Source organism: Psittacula echo, assembly GCF_963264785.1.
Source record: "Psittacula echo genome assembly, chromosome: 14".
Classification (NCBI taxonomy): Eukaryota; Metazoa; Chordata; class Aves; order Psittaciformes; family Psittacidae; genus Psittacula; species Psittacula echo.
The window spans coordinates 6143337-6166415 of NC_137750.1; the positions used below are offsets into that span (position 1 = coordinate 6143337).

The 23079-nt window shown below is 64.3% G+C and overlaps 1 protein-coding gene across 1 annotated transcript; it reads left to right on the plus strand.

Annotated features, from left to right (window-relative positions):
- Nucleotides 1-2386: 2386 nt before the first annotated feature.
- On the plus strand, nt 2387-21188 carry AATK (apoptosis associated tyrosine kinase; the record flags this gene model as incomplete). The annotated part of the gene is made up of 14 exons (XM_080629503.1): nt 2387-2468; nt 12270-12403; nt 13434-13575; nt 14373-14452; nt 14547-14665; nt 15134-15221; nt 15399-15532; nt 16195-16279; nt 16613-16734; nt 16876-17025; nt 17110-20233; nt 20369-20516; nt 20611-20838; nt 20992-21188. The coding sequence occupies 14 exons, from the start codon at nt 2387-2389 to the stop codon at nt 21018-21020; spliced, it is 4665 nt and encodes a 1554-aa protein (XP_080485629.1). The 3' UTR covers nt 21021-21188.
- Nucleotides 21189-23079: the final 1891 nt, after the last annotated feature.

The window sequence follows — 23079 nt, forward strand, 5'->3', positions numbered from 1 at the left end:
CGCCCTGCTGCCGCGCCGGGGCCCCCTGACACCGGGGCTGCCACCAGCCCTGGCCCTGCTCGCTGCCGGCACCGCGGGCACTTAGCAGGGCTGTTTGCTGTTGTGGTTTTAGCAGGCTCTGCTGAGGATCCCCAATTAAGAACCCTGGTTCCCAGCCCCGGGATTAGGTGGGATGAGCAGAGGAGCCCCTTGGCTGCCGGGAAGGAGGTCAGGAGCTCAGGGGGCTTTTGGCAGCCGCCACACAGAGATCGCGGCTCAAGCTGGTGTCTGCCCAGGGAAGGATTAACCACGGCCCCAGACGGAGCAGCAGGAAGCCGGAGCGGGGTAATCGCTCCTGCTAATCGGGGCGAGGTGCTGCCTGTCGGCCCGGCGTGTGCTGGGATGCAGCCACGTTGTGCCTCTGGCTGGCCATGGGGCTCTGCTGGGGTGGGACCGTCCCTGCTGCACCCCTGGTGATGCCTGGGGGGATCCGTGCTGGGGCTTTGGGCCTCAGCTCTTCTTTGGGATCTTCTCTTTCACAGCAATGTCAGGAATTGTGTGTGAGGAGAGCGGCTGGGGTGGTGATGGGGTTGGGTTCAGTCCTGCTTTGGGCCATGTCAAACAGCTGCTGGGGCTGAGCACCGGGGCTGTCACCTGGGCAAGGAGGGTGTGTGGGACCATGCCTGGGGTACCGGTGGAGATGGGGAGCTGAGTTGTGCCCACCTAGGCCCATGAATCATCTCATCCCTTACTTCATCCCTAACCTCATTGTCCAGCTCCATCCATACTTCAACCTTGACTTTGTGCTCTACCCCTCTCCTACTCTCATCCCATCCTGCCCCAGACACGGGCTGTGCTGGGCTCCTGCATGCAGGGTGGGATGGGATGCTGGGCACCGGCGCTGCCTCAGAGGGGAGCTTCCCTGCCACCCCCAACCACAACAGCTGGGTCCTTTCATCCCTTCCCACTCACCAAAGCCACCACTGCCCCTGGCCAGCATCGGGAAGGCCTCGAGCTCATCCTCCTCCCGCAGTCAAGGCAGGCTGCATGTGCTCGGGTGCTGAAGGTGGTTGGTTGGATGGGTGCTGGTGTGGGCTCTGCGCAGCCACCCAGGCTCACCGTGACTCAGCCGGTGGCAGCTCAGCCACCTGAGGGGCTGAGCTTGGCTGTGCCGATGCCACTGCAGCTCCAAGAGAGCCCAGATCCACCCGCAGTGTGCAGGCACCGTGCCGGGGCAGTGCCATGTTCCCTTGCTGCTTTGGCTGCTGGGAAGGGTCAGAGCTGCTCCAGAGCAGGGAAATATGGAGGTTTGGGAGAAGGAAGCTGGCTCCGGCTGCCGGGAACGTGTTTATTCTCCCAGCAGCCTGTAATTCTTCCAGGCCTGTGTCTATTTGCGGCAACGTGACATGTGCCGCGTGGTGTTCCCTGCGAGCTTCAGCTCTGCTAAAAAATTAATCGTGTACACAGAAATTTGGCTTTAAATATGAAATCCCACTGTGGGGAAGGCGAGCCCAGAGCTAAGAGCTGAACCCTTGGCCTGGGTGCCTTGCAGCAGCAGCTCCCAGATGGGGTCCCAGGGATGGGGATGGGAAGGGACTGTCCCAAGGATGGGGATGAGAGGGGACCATCCCAGTGTGACCCCGCAGCTTTGCTGGGGTATCTGCTGGGGGTTTGGTCTTTAGAGCACCCCACATCTGAAGGGTGCAGTCCCATGTGCTGGGGCTGGGGCGTCAAGCACACGAGGCCAGGCTGTGTGGTCCTGCATAGTCCATGGGCTCCTGGGGCCTGACTTGAGGGCTGAAGTGCAGTGGTGGGGATGAGGGGTGCCCACCTGGGGTGTGGGGTCTGAGTGTGGGGTGTGCAGGACTGTGCTGGGGCTGTCTGGGGGCAGAGCTGCCCCTCCTGCCCCTGGTACTGTCGCTGGGTCCCATCCAGCTCCAATTCCCCCCTGCCTCCGGTGCCATTACTGGGTCCCCATCCAGCCCCACCGCTGGACGCTTCTGTCTCCGGTACCATCCTTGGGTCCCATCCCGAGTCCCAGCCTCGGTCCCGGGATGCCCGGGACGGGTCAGCACCGGAACAGCTCCGCGGGGCCGGGCGGGGAACACCCCTCGGGGGTCCCGGCTCCATTCCAGGGTCCCGGTCCCGTTGCGGGGGTCCCGGCGGGCTCCGTGTGCCCGTCGGGGGGGGGCGGGTCCCAGTGCGGGTCCCGGTGCTGCGGCTCCGCCACCTGCCGCCCCCGCCCGCCCCATCCCGCTGCTCGGCGGCGGCGCGGCCCCTCCCCGGGGCACGGGGCGCGGGGCCGCCGCGGCCGCCATGGAGGAGGAGCCGCCGCCGCCGCCGCCGCCGTGCCCAGCGCGGGGCCAGCGGCAGCCGGCGGCCGTGAGGCTCCCGCCGCCGCCGCGCCATGGGCCGCCTCGCCGCCGCCGCTGCCATGTCGGCCGCGTTCCTCAGCCCCAGCCTCGCCTTCAGCTCCCACTTCGACCCCGGTAAGCGCCGCAGCACCGGGGCCGCCCGGTATTGCCCTCCTTACACCGGCCCCAGGGACCCTCCCGCTGCCCTCGGGGGTCCTTCCCGGGCACTCCCCCGCACCCCGCTCCGCTGCCCCTCGCCGTGCAATGCGGCTTTCGGGGCTCCCGGCTCCCGCCCGCCGCGGTGACAGCTCGGTGCGGCAGCGGGACCCCTGTTTCCGCGGGGCTGGGGTGCGCGGAGGCATCCCGGGGGGGCTGCGTTGCCTCTGAAGGCATCTCCGGCGTGGAAACGGAATAACAACAAAGGGAATAATGGGGACGGCGAGAGGGAGGAGGAGGGGGCTGCGCGGCGGGCTGGGGGTCACCCCTTGGGCTGGGCGAGCCGCTGGGGCTCGGCGGGGGGCCGGGGCCGGGTGCTTTGGGGTGCACATTACATAAGGTGCCGTGCTACGGCCGCGGCGCGGCTGCGGGAAGATGCTGCAGGCGCGGAGCGGAGCAGGGGCTGGCTTTTGTGTGCGCGTGTTTTGGGGCTGCTGCAGCCGCAGCCTCGCCTCTGCCTCTCGCCTCGCGTCCCTCCCGGTCACCGACGCAGGGCACCGTGTGAGCCCCTCGCCCCTGTGGCAGCGTCCGGTGGGGCTGGCAGGGAGCTCGACACCGGCCCCTTTGTTTACCAAATCGCACGTCGGGGTCCCGGCGCCGGGACCGCGGCTCCCACCGCCGCCTCCAGCTCCGCAGAGGAGGCCGAGCGATGCCGGTGCTGGAGGCTCCGGGTGCCGGTGCTGGGCTCCCGCATCGCTCCCAGCCGCGTTCCTGGTTGTGCTTCCCTCGCAGCGCGCTGCTGCCCCGGCTCTGACGCTGCGGACGGGATGAATCCGTGGAGGGATTTAATAATGAACCACGCCAGGACTCACCAAACCGCGTCCCCGTTGCCAGAGACTTTGTCCCCAGCCCGCTCGGCATCGATTGCTGTTCGGGAGGAAACCTCTTTATTTGCATCTCAAATGCGGTAGCGCTGGAACGGAGCCGCGTTCACCCTACTAAGCCTCTGGTGTGGTTTTTCCCTGGGTTTTGGTGAGGTGCCCCATTTGCCATCCTGATCCCATCAACCGGGCATTTGCAGAGCACGTTTGATTTAAGCATCCTCCTCAAGAAGGTTTCCGTCACCACACACCCGGGTCAGGGCTCAGCTGCCGCCGTGCGCTGCCAGCCTCTGTTGCTGGCAGGGACAGGAATGAAAGGGGGGAACAAACCGTGCTCCCTGCTTCATGGCTTTGTTGATTCTGTCTGTTTGGCAGCACCTCCTGCCTGCGCCAGCCCGGCTTTCCTGGGGTTTGCTTGTGCCAGTGGAAGAGGGTGAAGCGTTCGCAGGACATGGTGGCACCATGGCACTGCAGCTGGGCAACGGGATGGGCCCAGGGGCTCCAGTGGTGCCAAATGGAGCAGAGATGCTCCCAGCCCATGTTCCCACATTCCCATACTGGGTCAGGCCACGGGCTGAGGCAGCAGCAGGGAATCGTGACAGTGGCGTCACTTGGATGGAGATGCCGAGGCGGTCTGTGCTCTGGCCTCACCTTGTGCTTGTTTGTCAGACATGCCCATGCTGGGATGTGCCAGCTGCCTGGGCTGGGATGTGCCATGCAGGGGGATGGATGCATTCAGTTCCTGATGTTGGGGACTATGGGAGGGATCCCAGCCCGACAGCCTCATGGTTCCCATCTTGCTTTGTGGATCCACAGATGCTCCCACATGGTGCATGAAATGCCAGAGCCACTGGTGCAGCACCGACTGCCCCACCAGCGAGCGGCACCGCCACACTGCCCACCCCTACCTATAGCCTGGATCTCATAGGCTTTCAGTGGGAGCTGGGTGCTCATTCCCTGCCCTGCATGCGCCGTGACCCATTGCAGCCCAGCTGAGCAGCCACTGCTTGGAGACACCAGGAAGAAGCACCATGTTCCCTGTGTCACCCAGGTGGGCAAGGCTTTGCTCTGGGGTCAGCAGCACCCTACCCCTTGCAGTGAAGCGAATGGCAGCTGCTTGGGGATGCGAGCAAGGGGAAAGGGCTGCTCCCTTGCTTGCCTGCTGCCTGCCCTGGCTGCCCTCCCTGCTCCCAGCCTGCACTTCCCCATCAGACCCAGGATTGCTTTTGATATCAAGAGAAACATCCTCTTTCCCTCACCTGTTTCTTCTTCCCCTGTTTTTCCTCCCCGGCTGCCCTGGCCTTTCTCCCCATCCTGTGGTGGCCGTCAAGGTGTCACTGGCTGCTGGTGGCTGCGGTGTCACCACTCCCTGCCGTTGGCTGTGGGTCCCTGCTCCAGTGCCCTGTGGTTTGAGGGTGTCGTGTGCCACGGCAGCGCAGGGCTCGAGGTGCTGGTGGGGATGGATCCCTTCAACCCTGTATTTGCAGTCCTGGCTGGCACATGCTGCCATCCACTGCCCCAAAGCCACATGGTGACAACAGCTCGGTGAGTGCTGGTGCATCCAGCATCACGGTCTGCTCCTGGTGTGAGGATGGGAAAGGATTTAGGGAACTGCAGTGGGAAAGGGGCTGTAGCACCCAGAAGGACCCCAGCAGCCCAAATAGGGGCCAGGTACCCTCTGAGCTCCCACTCTAGCACCAACTGTGAGAGGGTGGAAGGTGCTGCCAGGATTGGATGCAAAGGGGAGATCTGGGATAGAGAAATGGGAGGTGAAGGTGGTGGCTATGAGGAGCAGTAATGCCCAGCACAGCTGAGACAGCACCTTGCTGGTGTCCCAGAGCCTGCAGCGATGCTGCTGATGGAGCAGCCCATGGTGATGCCCCTGCCTGGGCAATGGTGTTGGCACAGCACCACAATGCAGCAGGGCCCTGCGCCCCGGGGGTGCCGCTTTGCTCCCGCCTTGTCCCCTGCTTCCTTCCTTCCATGTGCCTCTGCCTCCCGGTGCACACGGGCAGCTGTGTTCTGCACGGCGATACGGATCCCTGTCAGAGCCAATTAGGAGAAATTAATACACCGGGACTGAAAGAGCTCCGCGCTCGGGGGGGGGGGGGGGGCAGTGGGTGGTACCCACGGGCTCCCTGCCCAGCGCTCCCAGCTCTCCATGGGACGCCGTGTGCCAGAGCAGCCTGTGGGCTCTGCCACCCTGGCACTGCGTGGTGCCAGGCAGAGCAGGGCTCCGGTGCCTGGCTCGCTGTGCTGCACCACCAGGGATGTGGGGCTGAAACAGCACCACCAACACGCGGAGCACCAACACATCGTTCCCGCTGACACGAGGGTCTGCATTTAGCCAGGACCTGCCTGTGCTGGTGCATGCAGCCGGGCAGAGCGGGTGACTTGTGCTTCCCAGGTTTTGCTTTGTCCATGTTACCGTGCCTCACCATCCTGCTAATTCCCTGGGCTCGAAAACCCCATAGCTCCTGCGCCTGAGTCAAAGGGGATGCTGGGTCACTTGTCCCGTGACTGAGCCTCTTTCTACCCTGTGCTGCACCGATCAGTGAGCATGGAGGCACCTCCATCCTGGATGTGATCCTGCCGTGTCCGGTGGCCGTTCAGGACTTGAATCCCTGCAAACACCTCGGTACCTCAGAGGGACCCTGTGGGGACAGGACTCGGCGTGGGGCTGGCGTGGAGAGGAGCTGAGCTGTGCTGACTCAGCGTGCCCGGTGGCAGGGAAATGAATCTCCTCTGGGCATTAATCCCGCTGACAGCCCGGGGAGCGAGCGTCGCTGGAGTGTGCTGTGTCCTAGGGCAAGCGCTGCCATAGCGGCTTCAGCCTGGGGGCATGGAGGGGACAGGGAGCACCCCGGCTGGCCCCAGGGCTCACAGTGGTGCTCGGGGCTGGCCGAGGGATGGAGAGGACATGGGGTGGGTGTGGAAGGGTTCAGCACCGGAGGAAGGGGGAGCGGGTCCAGGATTTCCTGCAGAGCCACCGTTCTGCAGCCCGGAATGAAGGCAGCGAGTGCTGGGGGGGTCCTGCTTCCCGTCCCTTCTCCTCTGCCAGCCACGGCCGGCGCCCCCCTCTGCAGCAGCCGTGTTAAAATGGTTTGTTTTAATTACTGGAGCAAAGGAAAATTCCAGTGTAGGCAAACGCTGTAAGTGGAGCAGCGCTGCCCGCCTGGCTGGGCATGCCAGGAGTGCTCCCAGGCTCCCATCCCGGCACTGCCGGGGTCTCCCACTGCCTCTGCAGTCCTTTGTCATTCCAAAATACCTGTGAGGTTGTGATGTGCTGCTTCCGGCGGTGGCTGCACGGCAGGGGGTGTTTGGAGCAGGGCTGAGACCTTCTCCCACCCTTGGGTCATCCCTGCCGTCATCGCTATGGCAAAGCAGGGTTTGACTGGCCTCCCCGATCTGTGTGATTCCATGCTGTGTGATGGGTGCTGTGGGGCTGGCTGAGAGCAGGCGTGGTGTAGAGGAGTGCTGGGCTGGCTGGTGCTGAGCACCCTCTTTGGTTTGTGCCTGAGCATCCTGGATGCTGACCCCATCTCCTTGCTGCGCCATGGGAGTTAGGTCTGGGCTGATTCGGCCTCCCTGGTCTGTTGTGGGGGACACCGTGGTAGCTGCCTGGGTCTCCTGAGTGCCCACCCAACGAGTGGCACTGGTAGGGCCATGCAGGGCCCCCAGCACACACTGCTGCTCAGGGATGTGACCAGCCACAGCGGCTCTTGGTGCTCAAGCCGGCACCGTGGCTGCAGCAGCCATAGAGTGGCCCCATTGGGGCCGTCTCTAGGGTCCCCTCCACACACCCGGGCAGTGTTTGGTTACATAGGGCTGTGCCATGCCATTGGCTGCTGCGATGTGCTCGGTGATCATTGCGGTGATGATGGTGCCATCACCATGATGATGGTGCTCTGAGGTGTGGGGCAGGCGAGAGGGGAGCCCCCGGTTTCCCACTGGAGCAGCTCGAGGCTCGGTGCAGGGATGGGTTCCCGATGGCAGAGCCCCTCTGCGGCTGCTGCTGCTCCCAGACCCCATATCCAGCACCCCGCTGCCCGCTCGCCCCTCGCCCGCCTCCCGCGCGGGGCCGGCCCCTCGCTCCGCTCCGCTCGCAGCCATTGCTGCGGTTTCATAACGCCGCCGAGCGCCTCTGATAAAAATAGGCTGCCCCGTTCGGCGCTGCCGCTGCCGCCGTTACATAAACGCCGCTGCGCCGGCAGAGAGAGACCCGGCCCGGCCGGGGCCGGCGGCAGGACCTAGAGACCGCGCTCCCGGGCAGCCCCGGCCGCTGGCACTGCCCCGGCACGGGCCTGGCATGGGCACGGGATGGGTGATGCTCCTCCCGGCACGAAGGGCTGAGGTTGTTCCTGTCCCTCAGGACAGTGAGTTTGCTGTGTTGCAGATGTAGCATCCCATTGGCAAGGGCAGCTTTACAGACCCCGGCTCAGACCTGATCTAAAACAAGAAAATTTGGTTTTAATAATGAATTGAACCTTGTTGTGGATGCTTTTTTTGATATCATTATTTCTCTGGATATGGAGAAGGTTGATGCGTTGGGCTGTGTTGGTTGGAATCCCGGCTCAGCAGCAGGGCAGGCGTTGATGGAGGAACTTGACTTCTTGTTTCTCTTCAGGCTGACGTGCTTGCTGTATGCACAACAATGATGTGGCTTGGCCTGTGCTTATTCCAGTCCTAATTTTTATTTCATCACGTTAGAAAATGATAGATGATTTTTTTTTTTTTATTTTCCATCTAATTATTTCTTTTTTTTTACTGCTAATTCATCCCAAGGTGATAAAAGCAGAATTAAGAGGCAAGAATCAATCCTTTTAAACCACTTCTGCATTGGTTAAATAAGCCTGCATTGAAAGATACATAAGGAGAACAGATTAACAAGGTGTGCCTTGCATTTAGAATTAACACATCTATTAATCACCAGAGAGGCTGCCCAAATGGCTCTGGCTGTTTGTGGTGAGAGAAGGGCTCCAGGGCTGGGGGTTCAGGGTGCTGCTTCCTCGTGCCCTGGTTTTGGTTGAATGCTCTGAGAGGATGCGTGGCTCTTGTGGTGTTTTGGTGGAGGATGCTGGGGGTACCAGCTCTGTCCCGGGTGGCAGCGGTGGGTAGTGCCAGCCCTGACCCTTCCTGTGGATGCACTCCGGGTGCAGCAGCCGGGGCCATCTCGCTGCTTCCCAGTGCCTCAGTTTCCCTCTGGAGCTGCAGCCAGGCTGTGAGGCGCAGCCTTGTGTTTCCGTGCTAAATGGCAGCGGATGGTTTCTTGCTGCCTGGATGCGTGTGGGTGAGCAGAGCACTCATCCTTTGGGGTGTAAAATTGCTTTCCTGGAAGCCACCCATGGATTTGGGATTAACACATTACCAGAGCTGTGTCTGTACTGGGAGAGCTGAGCTTGCAGCTGGAGCTGCCGATGGGTCCTGTGCGTTTGGATCCGGCCCTGCTCCCTGCCTGAACCCTGTCCCGCTCCCTGCCCGAATCCTGCCCCACTCTTTGCCCAAATCCTGCCCTGCTCTCTGCCTGAATCCTGCCCTACTCCCTGCCCAAGTCCTGCTCTGCTCCCTGCCTAAATCCTGCCCTGTTCTCTGCCCAAATCCAGCTTGTCCCAGCTGGGTGCTGAAGCCTGGCCCAGGGGGCTGCACCCTGGGTGCAGGGCTAGCAGGTTGATAGGGTGGGCCGGGAGCTATGGTGGGGTAATGGAAGGGCAGGGGGAGATTTGCAAACAGTGGTTCCAAGGCCGTGAAGCATCCATCATTCCTGGACAGTGCTGCGAGCCCTCACCCCGAAGTGCAGCCCCTCAGTGTTCCCGGGGGCACCCACGCTGTGTGGATTACAGGTGGGGAAACCGAGGCACAGGACAGTGGCTTGCAGCAGGTTCTGCAGCAAGAGGCTGTGCGGGAGCAGGGAGTCAGGATGCTCTGAGCCCTGTGCCCTGCAGCTCTCCGCCCTGGGGCTCTCGTGTGTGCTGAGGCCGGCTGGGAGGTGCTGGGCAGCCGGTGCCCGGTGGGTGCAGAGGAGTCGGGAGCTCCCTGTCCGCGCCTGGCCCCGGGTCCGGGAGCGCGGAGCTGCCGCCGGGCTCTGCGGGAGCCCCGGCTCGTCCCTTCCGCACACGTCAGACGCGCCGGGCTCCGTTGTCCGCCGGGAACAACGAGCGGCGGCCGCAGCATCGCCCCAGCGCGCAGAGCGGCCCAGCGCAGCGTGCCATGGCCGGCGAGGCGGCCGCGACCGCCCGGCGAACGTGAGTCAGCAAAGGCACCGCTCCGGGACCCGCTCCGCTACCGGCACACGGGGGTCGGCAGCGGGGGCAGAGGCCGGCGCCGTGCGGCGGGGCTGGGACCCCACCACGCCCGGGTTCCCAGAACCTTCTTCCATCTCTGCTTGGAACCGGTGTTCGGGGCTGCGACCTGGGCTGAGTGCAGGCAGCGCTCTGCAAGCTCCAGGGGGTGGGAGGGCAACGCGTGCCCTGCTGCATCCCACTGCATCCTGCTGTGTCCCACTGTATCCTGCTGCATCCAGCATTCCTGGTCTCTCTCTGTTACCGTTCTGCTCCTGTTTTCCAGGGCTGGATGAGGGGCTGGGGCAGATGCCCGTGGGGGCTGGAGCTGTGGCCCCACGGATGCCACCAAGCCCCACAGGGCTGGCCTGGGTGATGGGTTGGTGTCGCTGACAGTGCATCCTGGCCCTACTGCTGGGCTGGCCCTGGATGCTGGGGGCTGCCTGGGTGATGCAGCAGTTCCTGCTGGCCAGGCTGGAGCATGCACTGAGCTGGCAGTTCTCAGCCTAACCCCATCGCGAAGGTGAGGCTGAAGGGGTGTCTGGAAGAGTCCTACAGGACCCCCGTGGCTGGGGCAGGGGGTTCATGATGGTGCCAAGAGCCAGGGCCAAAGGAAGGCATGGTGTCAGTGCCAGGAGATCCTGCTCCTGGTGGGAGAGCAGGGGCAGAGACTCAGGGTGGGATGCAGGATGTGGTGAGGCCCCCAGCTTCTATTGAGAGCCCTGAGGTCCTTAACATGGCATGCAGCCACCCTGCTCCCTGTGCCCCAGTGCTCCCTGCGCCCCAGTGCATTTGCAGCCGCTGCTGCAGGTGCATTCGACCTGGTTTTGGGAGCATTTGGCCTCTGAAATGATGTCACACTTTCCATCCCACACTGAATGCCTGTGCTATGGTTACGGGAAGGGCAGCACTTGCTTTGCCCAGGCAGCAGGATGATGATGTTGGGTCGTGGTGATGGTGGCTCTCCTGTGCCGGTGTGACACCCAGCCCAGCCTGGGCTGCTCATGGTGCCCAGGTTGTGGCTGTGCAGGTGGGGAAACTGAGGCAGGACCAGCCTGACCTCACTGGCCCGTTGGTTTGGAGAGTGGTTCATTTGCTCCGGTTCCTGAGCCACAGCTGAGGGACAGCTCAGCCAATGGTCCCTGTTGGAAAAGCTGCTGTCGCCGTGCTCTGCTCCCTGTCGGTGTTCAAAAGGCTCTTTTCAGTGAGTCATTTTCTCTTTTGCTGTCCCACTATCCAGGGAAAATGGTGACGTTCTTGGTACAAAGTGTGTTCACCATGGAAACCGGCTGAAAGGAGGGGGAACGCCACCGCCTGCTCCTCCCAGGTTCGGTTTTGCATTCTTGAGCCTTAGAAGATGGCTCTTGAGCTCCTTTGCAAGCACCAGCAAAGAGTTTGGTGTGGTTTGGGCTTTGCCAAAGCACACGGGGCCAGTACATCCGCTCATCGCCATGCCAGGAGCCAGGGTGCTCCGTGCCCACACTGTGCAGCGCCGAGCAGTGCCTGGGAGCAGCTGTGAGCTGCCAGCTCCCACCGGGACCTTCCCGGGACCTCTGTGCCCTTCGGGTGCTGTTCCAAGGACACACAGGAGCCGGCAGCACGGTGACGGTGGTGGCAGAGGGGCAGCGTGGTTGGTGGTGGGGCGATGCCCCGTGGTCCATGCATGGGAGATGCGTGTGTGCCATGAGCATCCCTGAGGGCTGGGGAGGGCCTGCGGCGCCGGATGAGGATCTGGCCAGGAGGTTTGGCTGAACCATGGAGTGGCTTGGGGCAGGGCACCCGTCCCATCCATGATGTCCTGTGGGGATGGCACCGTGGGGCTGCGTGCGGGTCCTCGGCGATGCCGGCTCCATTGGCAGCACTGTGGCCACCGGCTTCCTCCCACCACAATCGTGCCGGTTGTTCGGGCAGGCTCTGGGCAGAATAGTAATGTGGCAGCTGCAGCCGCGGCGGGGCCTGGTGGGGAAGGGCAGCAGGGCTGCGGCTGCCACCACCATCACTGCCACCCAAAGGGACACGGCGAGGGCTGCAGTGGGGTGGTGGGTGCCGCGTTTGGAGTGTGCTGGTGCCTGGAGGATGTGGTGAGTGGCCGGAGCAGCCGTGTCCCCATCCTTGTACCCCATGGTATGGAGCTGGTGTGGGGCTCAGGGCAGGAGCTGTGGTTTGCTCAGTGGTGTTTGCATGTGGGATGGTGAAGGGCAGAGGCAGAGCTGTTGGTGTCAGTGGGAGCAGGATCTGTCCCATGCCAGGGAGTCTCCAGCAGAGCCTTCCCCTGGGGGATCTTGTCTGCAAGCTCCATGGATGGGATGGGGCAGGAGCTGGCTCTGCCTGGGCGCTGGGAGCCAGCTTCCCATCCTCCTGCTCCTGCAGGTGCAGCATCCATCCCACATCGGGATGCCCAGTCCCACTCCATGCAGGGTCTTGACTCAGCTCTAGGGTCTCTCCTGGGCTCCCCAGCCATCCTGGCCTCGAGCTGGGACAGCAATGGGGGAACAGTGGTGCTGGGAGCCCCAGTTCCCCCATGACCCCCAATGTGCCCCAAAACATGCCGTGACCCTCCCCAGGACCTCCTGGCACATCCTCATTGCTCCCTGGTCCCCTCTTCTCCCCTGTCCCAGCAGACGGCACCCCCCTTAGCGAGCTCTCCTGGTCCTCCTCACTGGCCGTCGTGGCTGTTTCCTTCTCGGGGCTCTTCACCTTCATCTTCCTCATGTTGGCCTGCCTGTGCTGCAAGAAGGGGGACATCGGCTTCAAGGTGAGCTGGGACATGGAGACGTGGGAATCGGGGGTGTCCACAGGCCAGGCTTGTCCTGGGACCAGGGGGCTTCTCCTGGGAGCCCAGCAAAGGATAGAGGTGCCCAAAGGCTTTCAATGCTGCTGCTGGGGCCAGTCCCAATGCCAGTGCAGGATGTGTCCCGGCTCAGGATAGCATTGCTCAGGGGGAGCTCAGCACCCCTCTGCCTGCTGAGTGCTGCCAGGGCTCAGCATCACTGTGGACCATACCCTGACCCAGCCAGAATGCCCACTCTGCAGAGCATGGATGCTGCGGGGCTCAGCATCACTTGGGGGTCATTTTGTGACCCAGTGGGGTTCCCCCCTCGGCAGTGCCTGCGCCTATGGGGCTCAGCATCTTTGCACACCGAATCCTGACCCGTGCGTGCTCCGTGCTCCATGCGGGGCCAGGCCACGGCATGGTTAAGGGCCGTGTGGTCTCACCCGCACGCCCCGGGGGTGGAGGCTCCCTGACCTCACAGGCACAGAATGTGCCGAAGAAACGGTTTTTCCCTAATTGCTGGGATTTTTGTGGAGGCTTCGCGGCGCCCGGGCAGGAGGGGGTCAGCGGGGCCGGGGGAGCACGCTAGGGCCCTTGTGTAACTGTCCCACACCAGCCACAGCACCTCGCCGTGCTGGAGGGGAACAATGAGCCGCCCGTGCCCCCGCACTGGTTATATAGGGGCCGGTGTCCGGTGCATTGTGGTGCATGGCACACTGCGGTGCCGGAGAGCTTGGCAGCACCATGAGGCAGGGCTGGGCAGGGCGAGATGCTCACCATCGCCTACCTGCTCGCCCAGGCGGCTCTCGGGTGCCGGCGGCTGGCTGGGTGGCACAGCCAGGTAACGCGATGGGGCGGGTGTGCCATGGGGGTGCAGGCAGGGCTGTGTGCTGGAGGGGCGGTGCGGGTCGCGGTGGCGGGTGAGGGTGCAGGGGCAGGCTGGGCAGAGGGGAACCCACAGGATCAGTTGTCTCTGCTCGGGATGTGCCCCCCTGTGCACCCCCCGGAGCAGGAGTTTGAGAACGCCGAGGGGGACGACTACGTGACGGAGCTCTCGGCCCAGGGCTCGCCCGCGCCCCAGCATGGCCCCGAGGTCTACGTCCTGCCCCTCACCAAGGTCTCCCTGCCCATGGCCAAGCAGCCGGGGCGCTCAGGTAAGCCGGGCTGGGGGCAGGACACCTGTGTGCTGCGGTTGGGGTCCCCCATCACAGGGCTGTGGGGTGAGGTGGGGTCTCCCCGCTAAGGACGGATGGCTCCAGTGGAACAGGAGCATCTCTTGGGTAGCGGACAGGCAGTTGAGGGGAGCGTTGCCGCTGTCCCTCTGTGCAAGCGTCTGCAGTAGCTTGTCCCCAGCGCTATGCATGGCACTAGGATGTATCCCACTGGGGTGGGATGGGGGACATGGGGGCCCCAAACTGGGACACTGGTGAGTCCCAGTCCCATGTAAACAAGCCCACGAGTGGGAGAGGAATGTGGGGGGGGGCCTGGTCATGGTCCCCTCCCTCCCAGCGTCACGCCGCAGCCTGGAGAATAGCAGCAGTGTGGTAGAGCCCAACAATGGCCCCATTGCTGCCCGCCCTTGGCATGGGTGCTCGAGGGGCAGGACCTGCACCGAGGGGGGGAGTTTGGAAGGGACTAAATGCCAGAGCTCCGGTTGGGCTTGGCTTTGCTTTCCCTGGTCCCCAGGGAGGACAGGGGGCCAGCTGATGTGGGGACACTGGTACCCTGCGTTCCCCAGCAGCTGTGGGGCGATGCCTGGAGAGGAGGATGCTCTGGCTGTGGGGTACCTGGGGATGGCTGCTCCGGAGCACCCCAGGGCAGTGCAGGGCCTGGCACCGGGTTGCAAGGTGGGGACGGCAGCACTCAGCAGGCACCGGCGGGTAATGCATGATGCCGGGCGGGTGGGCGCAGGGCACGGGGCGTGCGGGCAGCTGGATGTGCTCCGTTACAGTGCAGCTCCTCAAGTCGGCGGACCTGGGGCGGCAGAGCCTGCTCTACCTGAAGGAGATCGGGCACGGCTGGTTCGGCAAGGTGAGCAGCAGGGCAGGGTGCCCTGGGACACCCCGGCTCGGCAGGAGGGGGTTTGGGGTGAGGATGGACAGGACGAGCCTGTCCCTCACCTCAGGTGTTCCTGGGCGAGGTGAACTCAGGCATCAGCAGCACTCAGGTGGTGGTGAAGGAGCTGAAGGCGAGCGCCAGTGTTCAGGACCAGATGCAGTTCCTGGAGGAAGCGCAACCCTACAGGTACATGTGGGGTCACTCTGTGGTGCTGCTGCTGTTGGATGGTGCCTGGTCCCCCCTGTGCCGTGTTTGGCTGCCGAGCAGAGCCATGGCTGCCCCTTGGAGGTGCCTGTCCAAGTTCTTTGGGCAGCACAGCTCTGTCCCAGCCCCACCGTCTCTGCCTGGGCTCATTGCGGCAGGACAAGGGCTGTTGGCTGCAGTGTGGGGGCTGTGGTGAGGTCATGGCAGAGCAGGACTGGGAGCGGGGGGGGTTGCAGAGCTGCTCCCTGCCCTGCGGAGCTGAACAAATGTCCCTTTGTGGTGTGTTCTGGGGCGCTGGGACACGCTGGTACCCGCTCCTGGCGCTCCCGGCACCCCCCGCGCTGGTCCCAAGCATGAGGAGGCAGGGAGATGGTTCCCTGGGGGCTGCTGCTGTCCCCCCTTCATAGTCAGCACAATGCTGATGTGTCACCATTGCTCTACCCCACACAGGGCCCTCCAGCACACCAACCTGCTGCAGTGCCTGGCCCAGTGCGCCGAGGTCACCCCATACCTGCTGGTGATGGAGTTCTGCCCGCTGGTGAGTCCCGTGTGTCCCCCTGTGTCCTGTCCCACTCCCTCAGGTGCTGCTGTGGGGCAGGGTCATGAGGTACCGGGGGTATAGCAGGGCTGCAGGCAGGGTGCACAGCATCGCTGCGCCCTGCCGAGCCTGCAGTGTGATGGTGACAGTGATGGTGGTGGTGGCTCTGCTTTGCAGGGTGACCTAAAGGGATACCTGCGAAGCTGCCGGGGGGCTGAAGCCATGACCCCAGACCTGCTGACCCTGCAGAGGATGGCGTGTGAGGTGGCCTGTGGTGTCCTGCACCTGCACAGGAACAACTACATCCACAGGTAGGCTGGCCTGGTGCCCCCCTTCCTGGGAGGAATCAGAGAGTCTGGATCTGTGGGGTACCCAGGACACCATCGCTCCCGCCCCGCTGCTGCTCCTCCTGCCCAACAATATCCTGGTGCTGAGTGAGTTGCAGATGGAGACTCCAGCATCAGTGATTTTGTTGAGGAGGGGGTGCACTGACATCGGGGGCCACCGGAACCTCCGCACCCACCAGGCTCTGTGCGTGGCTCCCTGCAAGGGTGCACACTGCTGTTGTTGGGGGGACGGAGAGTCCCCGGCTGTGCCAGAGAGGGATGTCCCTGTGGGCATCTCGGCTTCCACGGGTCTTGCCGCACTGGTGCCGCACTGGGGATCTCATGTGTGCCACCAGGAGCCCGGCTCCGTGCCAGGGCTCACATTGCCTGGGGACAGCCGCTTTCTGCTTGGCTCAGCGTGTGATGGATGGATGGATGGACGGACGGATGGAGATGCAGCTGGAGCTGCGCAGGCATTCCTGCTGTGCATTTGGTGGCTGGTTATCGGCACACCCAGGGTTGGGCAGTGAATCCCGCCACTGCACACCCATCCTGCTGCCACCACCAGCACACTGGTGGGGTCCCCGGGCTGTGGGTATGCCCTGTCCCCTATGGCAGCAGCGACAGCACTGGGGTTTGCTTGGCAGTGACCTGGCTCTGCGGAACTGCCTGCTCACCGCAGACCTGACCGTCAAGATTGGAGACTACGGGCTCTCACACTGCAAGTACAAAGTAAGGCTGGTTTGGGGAAGGAAGGGGCTGGGGGCTGCCTGCTGGGACCCAACACACATCCACGCACATGAAGATGATGGGGAGCAAGCAGAGGGGAGGAAGGATGTGATGGGAGGCAGGAAGGAGTGGGTGGGTGCCAGGAGGAGCAGAGGAAGGGGCTCAGGACTGGGTTGGGGGTACCATGGGAGGATCAGGCACTTGGGGTGGCTGGGGATGGGTGGCTGGGGAGGGCAGGGGATGGCGGGGCTGGGGCAGCTCTTGCCGCGGTGTGGCTGGTCCCTTAACTCGTAGGTTTGACGTTCTCTTCTCGTACTGACCCTGCATACTTGGCAGGACGACTACTTCGTGACGGCCGACCAGCTGTGGGTGCCGCTGCGCTGGATCGCACCCGAGCTCATCGACGAGGTGCACGGCAACCTGCTCATCGTGGACCAGACCAAGGCCAGCAACGTCTGGTGAGCGGGGCCTGGGGGGGGGCAGAGGGAGGCGGCTGGCACAAGTGATGTGGGGTGCGTAGGGGTGGATGGGTTTGGGGCCACCATGTGGGAGCGCTTTGGGGGGGTCCCAGTGTCCCCAGCATCCCGCCCTGCCCACAGGTCACTGGGTGTCACCATCTGGGAGCTGTTTGAGCTGGGCAGCCAGCCCTATGACCACTACTCTGACCGGCAAGTGCTCGCCTACGCCATCAAGGAGCAGCAGCTCAAGCTGCCCAAGCCCCAGCTGAAGCTCTCGCTGTCAGAGCGCTGGTGAGGCCGCATCCTGCCCCTTCCCTCTCCTCGTCCCCGGGGGGGTGCTGGGCCGGGGCTGACCCTGGCCCCTTGCTGCGGCAGGTACGAGGTGATGCAGTTCTGCTGGCTGCAGCCGGAGCAGCGCCCGACGGCAGAGGAGGTCCATCTGCTGCTCTCCTACCTCTGCGCCAAAGGGGCGACGGAAGCAGAGGAGGAGTTCGAGAAGCGCTGGAACTCCATGAAGCCCAACGGCAGCTCCAGCGCCAGCCACCACGGCCCCGAGCTCTCCTCCTTCCCACTGCTGGAGCAGTTCTCGGCCGACGGCTTCCCCTCGGACGGGGACGACATCCTCACCGTCATGGAGACCAGCCACGGTCTCAACTTCGAGTACAAGTGGGAGCACACCAAGACCGAGCACTTCCAGGCGCCCCTGGGGTCGCTGAGCCCCAGCAGTGCTGCGCGCTACCACGACCTCTACTACCCGGCCACGACAACGGCGCGTCTGAGCCTGGGGGTCTCCCCCTCGTGCTACGAGTGCAAGCCCCCGGGCTGCCCCGGGCTGCCGACGCCTGGCGTGGTGCCCATCCTGGGCGCGCACAGCCCCTCGCTGGGCAGCGAGTACTACATCCGCATCGAGGGCCCCGGGGACGGCGGCGCCGAGCTGGACTACGCCATGTGCACCTACAGCCCCGCAGGCGAGCGCGGGCCCCTGCGGCCCCCGTCCTGCTGGCGAGCACAGGGCGCCCGCAGCGGCAGCACCTACGACTCCGACGGCAGCCCCACGGTCTCCCTCAGCATGGAGCCGCTGCTGGGCCACGCGCCCGCGGGCGATGGCTCCTGGGAGTGCGCTGAGTTCTACCCCTACCCCTGCCCTGGGCAGGAGCCGTCCCCCAGCCATGGGGCCGAGGGGTACCTGCTGGAGGAGGAGCCCCCGCAGCCGGGCAGGCAGGACTGGCCCGGGCCCAGCTTCCAGCCCCGTGTCTTCACCGACCCCTTGGGGGTCTCGCCGTCGGTGACCTGTGCCTACAGCCCCCGTGGGCAGGGGGAGCTGCGGGTGGATGCGCCGGGCGGGTGCGTGCCGGGGCAGAGCGGGGCGCATGCGGACTGCGTGACGGTGGAGCTGGGCGCGGACAGCCCCCGGAGCCCCCCGCAGGCGCAGGGCGCCAGCCCCGCATCCCAGCGGCACCCCTGGGCCTCCAACAGCTCCTCCAACAACAACATCGGCAGCGGGAGCCCCTCCGAGGCAGTGGCCGGGGACAGCTGGTGCTACCGCCGCATGATCACCTTCCGCGGGCTCATGGCCAAGCCGCTGGGCACGGTGCCACGCGGCCAGCTCGGGGGGTCTCCGCCGGGACACGACTTCCGCCGCCCGTGGCAGGATCAGCCCCCCGGTACGGCCGGCGGCTCCTCCTCCCTGTGCCGCTCGCCCTCCCCGCGGCGTCAGGCCTGGCACAGCAGTGACTCATCAACCTCGGGCCGCCCGCAAGCAGCAGCGCTGGCTGGCAGCCCTGCCACGCCGTGGGGCCCCGCCACGGCCCCTCCTGCCGCAGCAGGGGCCCAGCACGATGCCCGCCCGGAGGAGAGTGCGGAGGGGAGCAGCCCTGCCCGCAGCCCGCTGCCCCACGCCGCGCCTGCACCAGGGCTGGAGGAGGCCGCCGCCATGGCTGGCACCGGCACCCCGAACCCCAGCCCCCCCGTAGAGCCTGGCATAGACATCTCCCAGCCCGTGCCCGAGGCTTCCGAGGCGCCTGCGCTGGTGCCCATGGAGGCTGCTGCCGAGAGCGCCGGGTGTGCCGCGGGTGACGCGGACCGGACACCGGACAAGACCTGCTCGAGCGCCAGCTTCCCCAGCGCGGACGAGGGCAGCGATGAGGACACGGCCGAGCTCACCTCAGGCGTCTTCACCGACTTCTCTGGGGACTACCCCGAGCGGGCAGAGGCAGCGCCACCATTCAAGTCCCTGCAGAAGCAGGTGGGGACACCGGATTCCCTGGAGTCTCTGGACATCCCTTCCACCGGCAGCTCCTGCGAGGTGTGCAGCCCCACCGCCGCCTTCGCGCCCGCTGGCCAGGCCAAGGCCCTCGACAGCGGCTACGACACCGAGAACAACGAGTCCCCCGAGTTCGTCCTCAAGGAGCCCCACGAGCCGCGAGAGCCGGAGCCCTTCAGCCAGCTGGGGAAGGCAGCGCTGGGGCTGCCGGGGGGTGAGGACGAGGGTCCGGCCCCTGAAACGCGGCTCCCCATGGCCCTCGGGGCCGAGCTGCAGAGCCTGGCCGAGAAGAACCCCTACCGCGACTCTGCGTACTTCTCTGACTACGACGCTGAGGCCGAGCGTGGCCCCAAGGATGAGGAGGACAGCGATGGGTCCCGGACCCCAGAGGCAGAGGAAGGTCCCCACTCCCCTGTTAAGGACATAGGGAGAGCCCCCGTGCCGGGAGAGGACCAGCTGCACCCCCCAGGGGCTCCCGGCAGCCCCCCAGCAGCACCCGGTGCTGCGGTGGCAGTGGACACGCCGGTGCCTGGGGGTTTGGTGGGGGACTGGCGTGGGGCAGAGGTCGGGAGCACCCCGGTCAGCCTCACGGGGCAGGCGCCTGGCACTGAGCAGCGTCCCGCTGGCACGGGGCTGGTGCCGGGCAGCTCCCTGCGCCCTGGTGGGTCTGTGCCACACAAGACTTTCCTCTTGACCCCGGTGCTGACAAGCCCCGGGGAGCCGGCTTCCATCGGAGGGACCCGTGTGCCCGAGAGCATCCCTGGACCTGGGGGAGCCGCGGTTGGGGATGAACAGACTGTGCCCCCCACGCCAGGGCTTGGGCATCTGGGGCTGCCCCCCGAGGGGACTGGGGTGAGCGATGCGCCGGGGGGCCCCAGCACACTGCGACTGGCGGACGAGTCACCCCCGGGCCTGTCCCCACTGAAATCCCCCCGGGAGCCGCGTCCGGCAGCCCCCGAGCGCCGCGAGGAGCCGGAGGAGGATGAGGAGGACACGGAGGACAGCGATGAGTCCGATGAGGAGCTGCGCTGCTACAACATCCAGGAGCAGAGCGAGGAGAGCGAGGAGGAGCCGGCGGCAGTGCCCATCGTGGTGGCCGAGAGCCAGAGCGGCAGGAACCTGCGCAGTCTCCTCAAGATGCCCAGCCTGCTCTCCGAGTCCTTCTGCGAGGACCTGGAGCGCAAGAAGAAGGCCGTCTCCTTCTATGATGATGTTACCATCTACCTCTTTGACCAGGTAGGTGGCCATGGGCTGGGCAGAGCAGGGTGCTGGTTGTGACCCTGTGGTGCTTTAGGATGCCAGCCTTGTCCAATGGGACCGATGGTGGGAGCCATCGCCAGGCTCTCCTCCCGCTTGTCTCTCCTTGCACAGGAAAGCCCCACGAGGGAGCTGGCTGAGCAGAGCTTCCCAGAGCCCCCCCAGCCTTCGGGGCAGCCCCCCGACAGCAGCAGCCCCCCCAGCCCCGCAGACCGGCTCGGAGCCTCGGATGACTCCTCGGATGGCAACGCCTCGGAAGAGAGTAAGTGTCTGGTGGGCAACGGGGGTGGCAGTGGGCCAGGCTGGGGTGAGCCCACAGGGGCCTCAGCCCCCTCGATCCTCGATCCATGTCCCAGGTGGTGGCTTCGAGTGGGATGATGACTTCCCGCTCATGCCGGTGAAGCCGTCGCTGATGGCCTCGCTGACGGGGCCACCGGCAGAGCCCGACCCGGCTGTGCCTGCGCTGGTGCCGGTGCAGAAGCAGGTCCTGCCCATTCAGTTCTCCCGGTTCACGGTCTCACCTGCTCCGGTGTCCCGGTTCTCCATCACCCACGTCTCCGACTTGGACATGGACTCCATAGGAGGTGAGTCCTGAATCCGTTGACACCCTGGGTGGTACAGAGACCACGGTGGGAACTGAGGGTGGGACACCCTGTGCCCTGTGGTCATTCTCTGAAGGGCCGGGTGTCCCATGGGATCATTGGGTCCCACTCACACCACCTCTCCATTCATTGCAGGCAGCAGTGAAGATGGTGACCGGGAGTGAGCCAGCCAGGATGCAGGCACCGGCACCGGCACCGGCACTGGCACTGGCAGGGGGTAGCAGAGCACGGCGGGGCCGGGAGCGGGGGCCACGCTCTGGACTTTTTTAGGCAGATTTTCATGGAAGGAGCTCATTTGCTGCTGCGAGCGGGAGCGGGGCCAGCCCAGGGCCAGGCGGTGGGTGACGGCTGCGCCTGCGGGTGCGGGTGGCTGCGGGTGTGTGTACAGATAGACACGTATATATATATATATAGACATATATATATATATAAATCATAGCATTTAAAGGGTAGTGCCCTGACCTTGCTAACATTTGCGGAGTGTCCCCCCCCCCAGTGCAGTCCCCCCTTGGCTTCTCACCCATGTGTGCTCCTGAGGTGGTGTTTGTCCCTGCACCCCCTGTGCCATCCCCTTGGTCTTGCACCTCACGGCGGTTTGGCTGCCCCACGGCTGCCCCACAGTGCTCCTGAGCGAGGGGCCACCAGCTGCTGCTGCTGCTCAATGTCACCTGAGTGCACCCATTCCCATTCCGGTGCTGCTGCACCACAGGTGGGCAATGGCTTGGGGGCCTCAGGGGGCTGGGAAGCTCCCCCCTTGCTTTTTGGGGAGCAGTCCATAGACCCCAAGGGCTGGCAGGACCCCTGCCCCACTGCGGTGGGGAGCAGCATGGGGAGGGCGGGTAGGGGGGTCCTGGGACCCCCAGGACCCACTGGCCCCATTATTTTTGTATTTAAAGAAAAGGATAACCCCCCTCCAAACGCACCCTCAAAACAAAACTTGCTGTTGATGAACCCACATTGATGCGATTTTAAGTTATTGCTGCCAAAGAGACGTAACGAGTCAGGGGGGCGGGGGGGGGCACTCGTGGTTCTTCGTTCTGGTTTCTTTCTTTGTTAGTTTTTTAATTCATTTGAGGCTTAGGATCATTGTGCAATTCCAGCTTCCAACAGGAAATAATGGAAGTAAGCGGAGCTGAGCAAAACCTTGAGATCAGGGCGGGCTCCTTTGGGGTCTATAGACCAAACCCTGAGGTGAGAAACACCCCCCCCTCCCCAGCCCCATGTCCCGCAGGCCCTGCTGGCTCCTGGCACCCAATGTACATGAGACGAGGGCACACGTGCTTGTGCACGGACACGCACACATGCACGGACACGCACACGTGCACCCACATGTGCCGGGGCTGGCGCTGGGGTTCTCTCCATGCCAGGGCTGGTTCCGCCTTGGCACAGCTCTGGCACCACGCTGCCGCTGGGTGCCCAGCCTGGTGCTGGGCACCGGTGTTACCCCACTGCCCCCCCCCCCCCCAGCCCAGCCTGGAGCTGTGTCCCCATCACAAAGCTGTTGTCCCCAGGGGACAGAGTCTGGGGGGACCCCAGATTCACCTCCAACACCCAGGGCGGCCGTGCCTGCCCTGGACCCCCCTGCTGCCGGTTGCTTCTCCCACAGCAGCCGGTCACTGATGGCAATTCCTGCTTTATTTGTTGTATTTAAGCTCCAATCTGGCCTGTAACACACCCCCCCCTAAAAACCCCTTCCCAATTCCTGCAAGCCCTTCCCTTACGCTTTACAGCGGGGGCTGATATCCCCACACTGGCTGGTGTCACCCATCAGCAGTGGTACATCTAAGGGTATCCCTTTCCTGCAGCACCCATCCTGCTGCTCCCCAGCCCTGTGCCCCTCCTCTACCCCCCGTCTGCATCCTGCATTGCACAGGCTGACTCAGCATCGCAGGGGGGTTTGTTCATCCCCTTCCGCCGTCCCCCTTGCACCCAGGGCGATGGGATGCTGGGCCTGGCCCCCCCCCCCCAGTCCCCGGGTTTGGTCTATGGCGCCGCAGGTCCCTGCCTCTGGAGGGCAGCATGAGAACAGAGCTGTGTCTTGGAGAGTTGTTTTTAATAGAAAGGCTATTATTACATTGTCTATTTTATCAATACGGGTCATAATCGCTGTATTTTTTATCAGTGCTGATTTCCATACAGCTCCCAGCATGTGTGTCAAATAGCATCGGGCCAACAATAAAGTTTTTAAAATATCTGAAGCCGTTTCCTGCCCAGATCATTGCC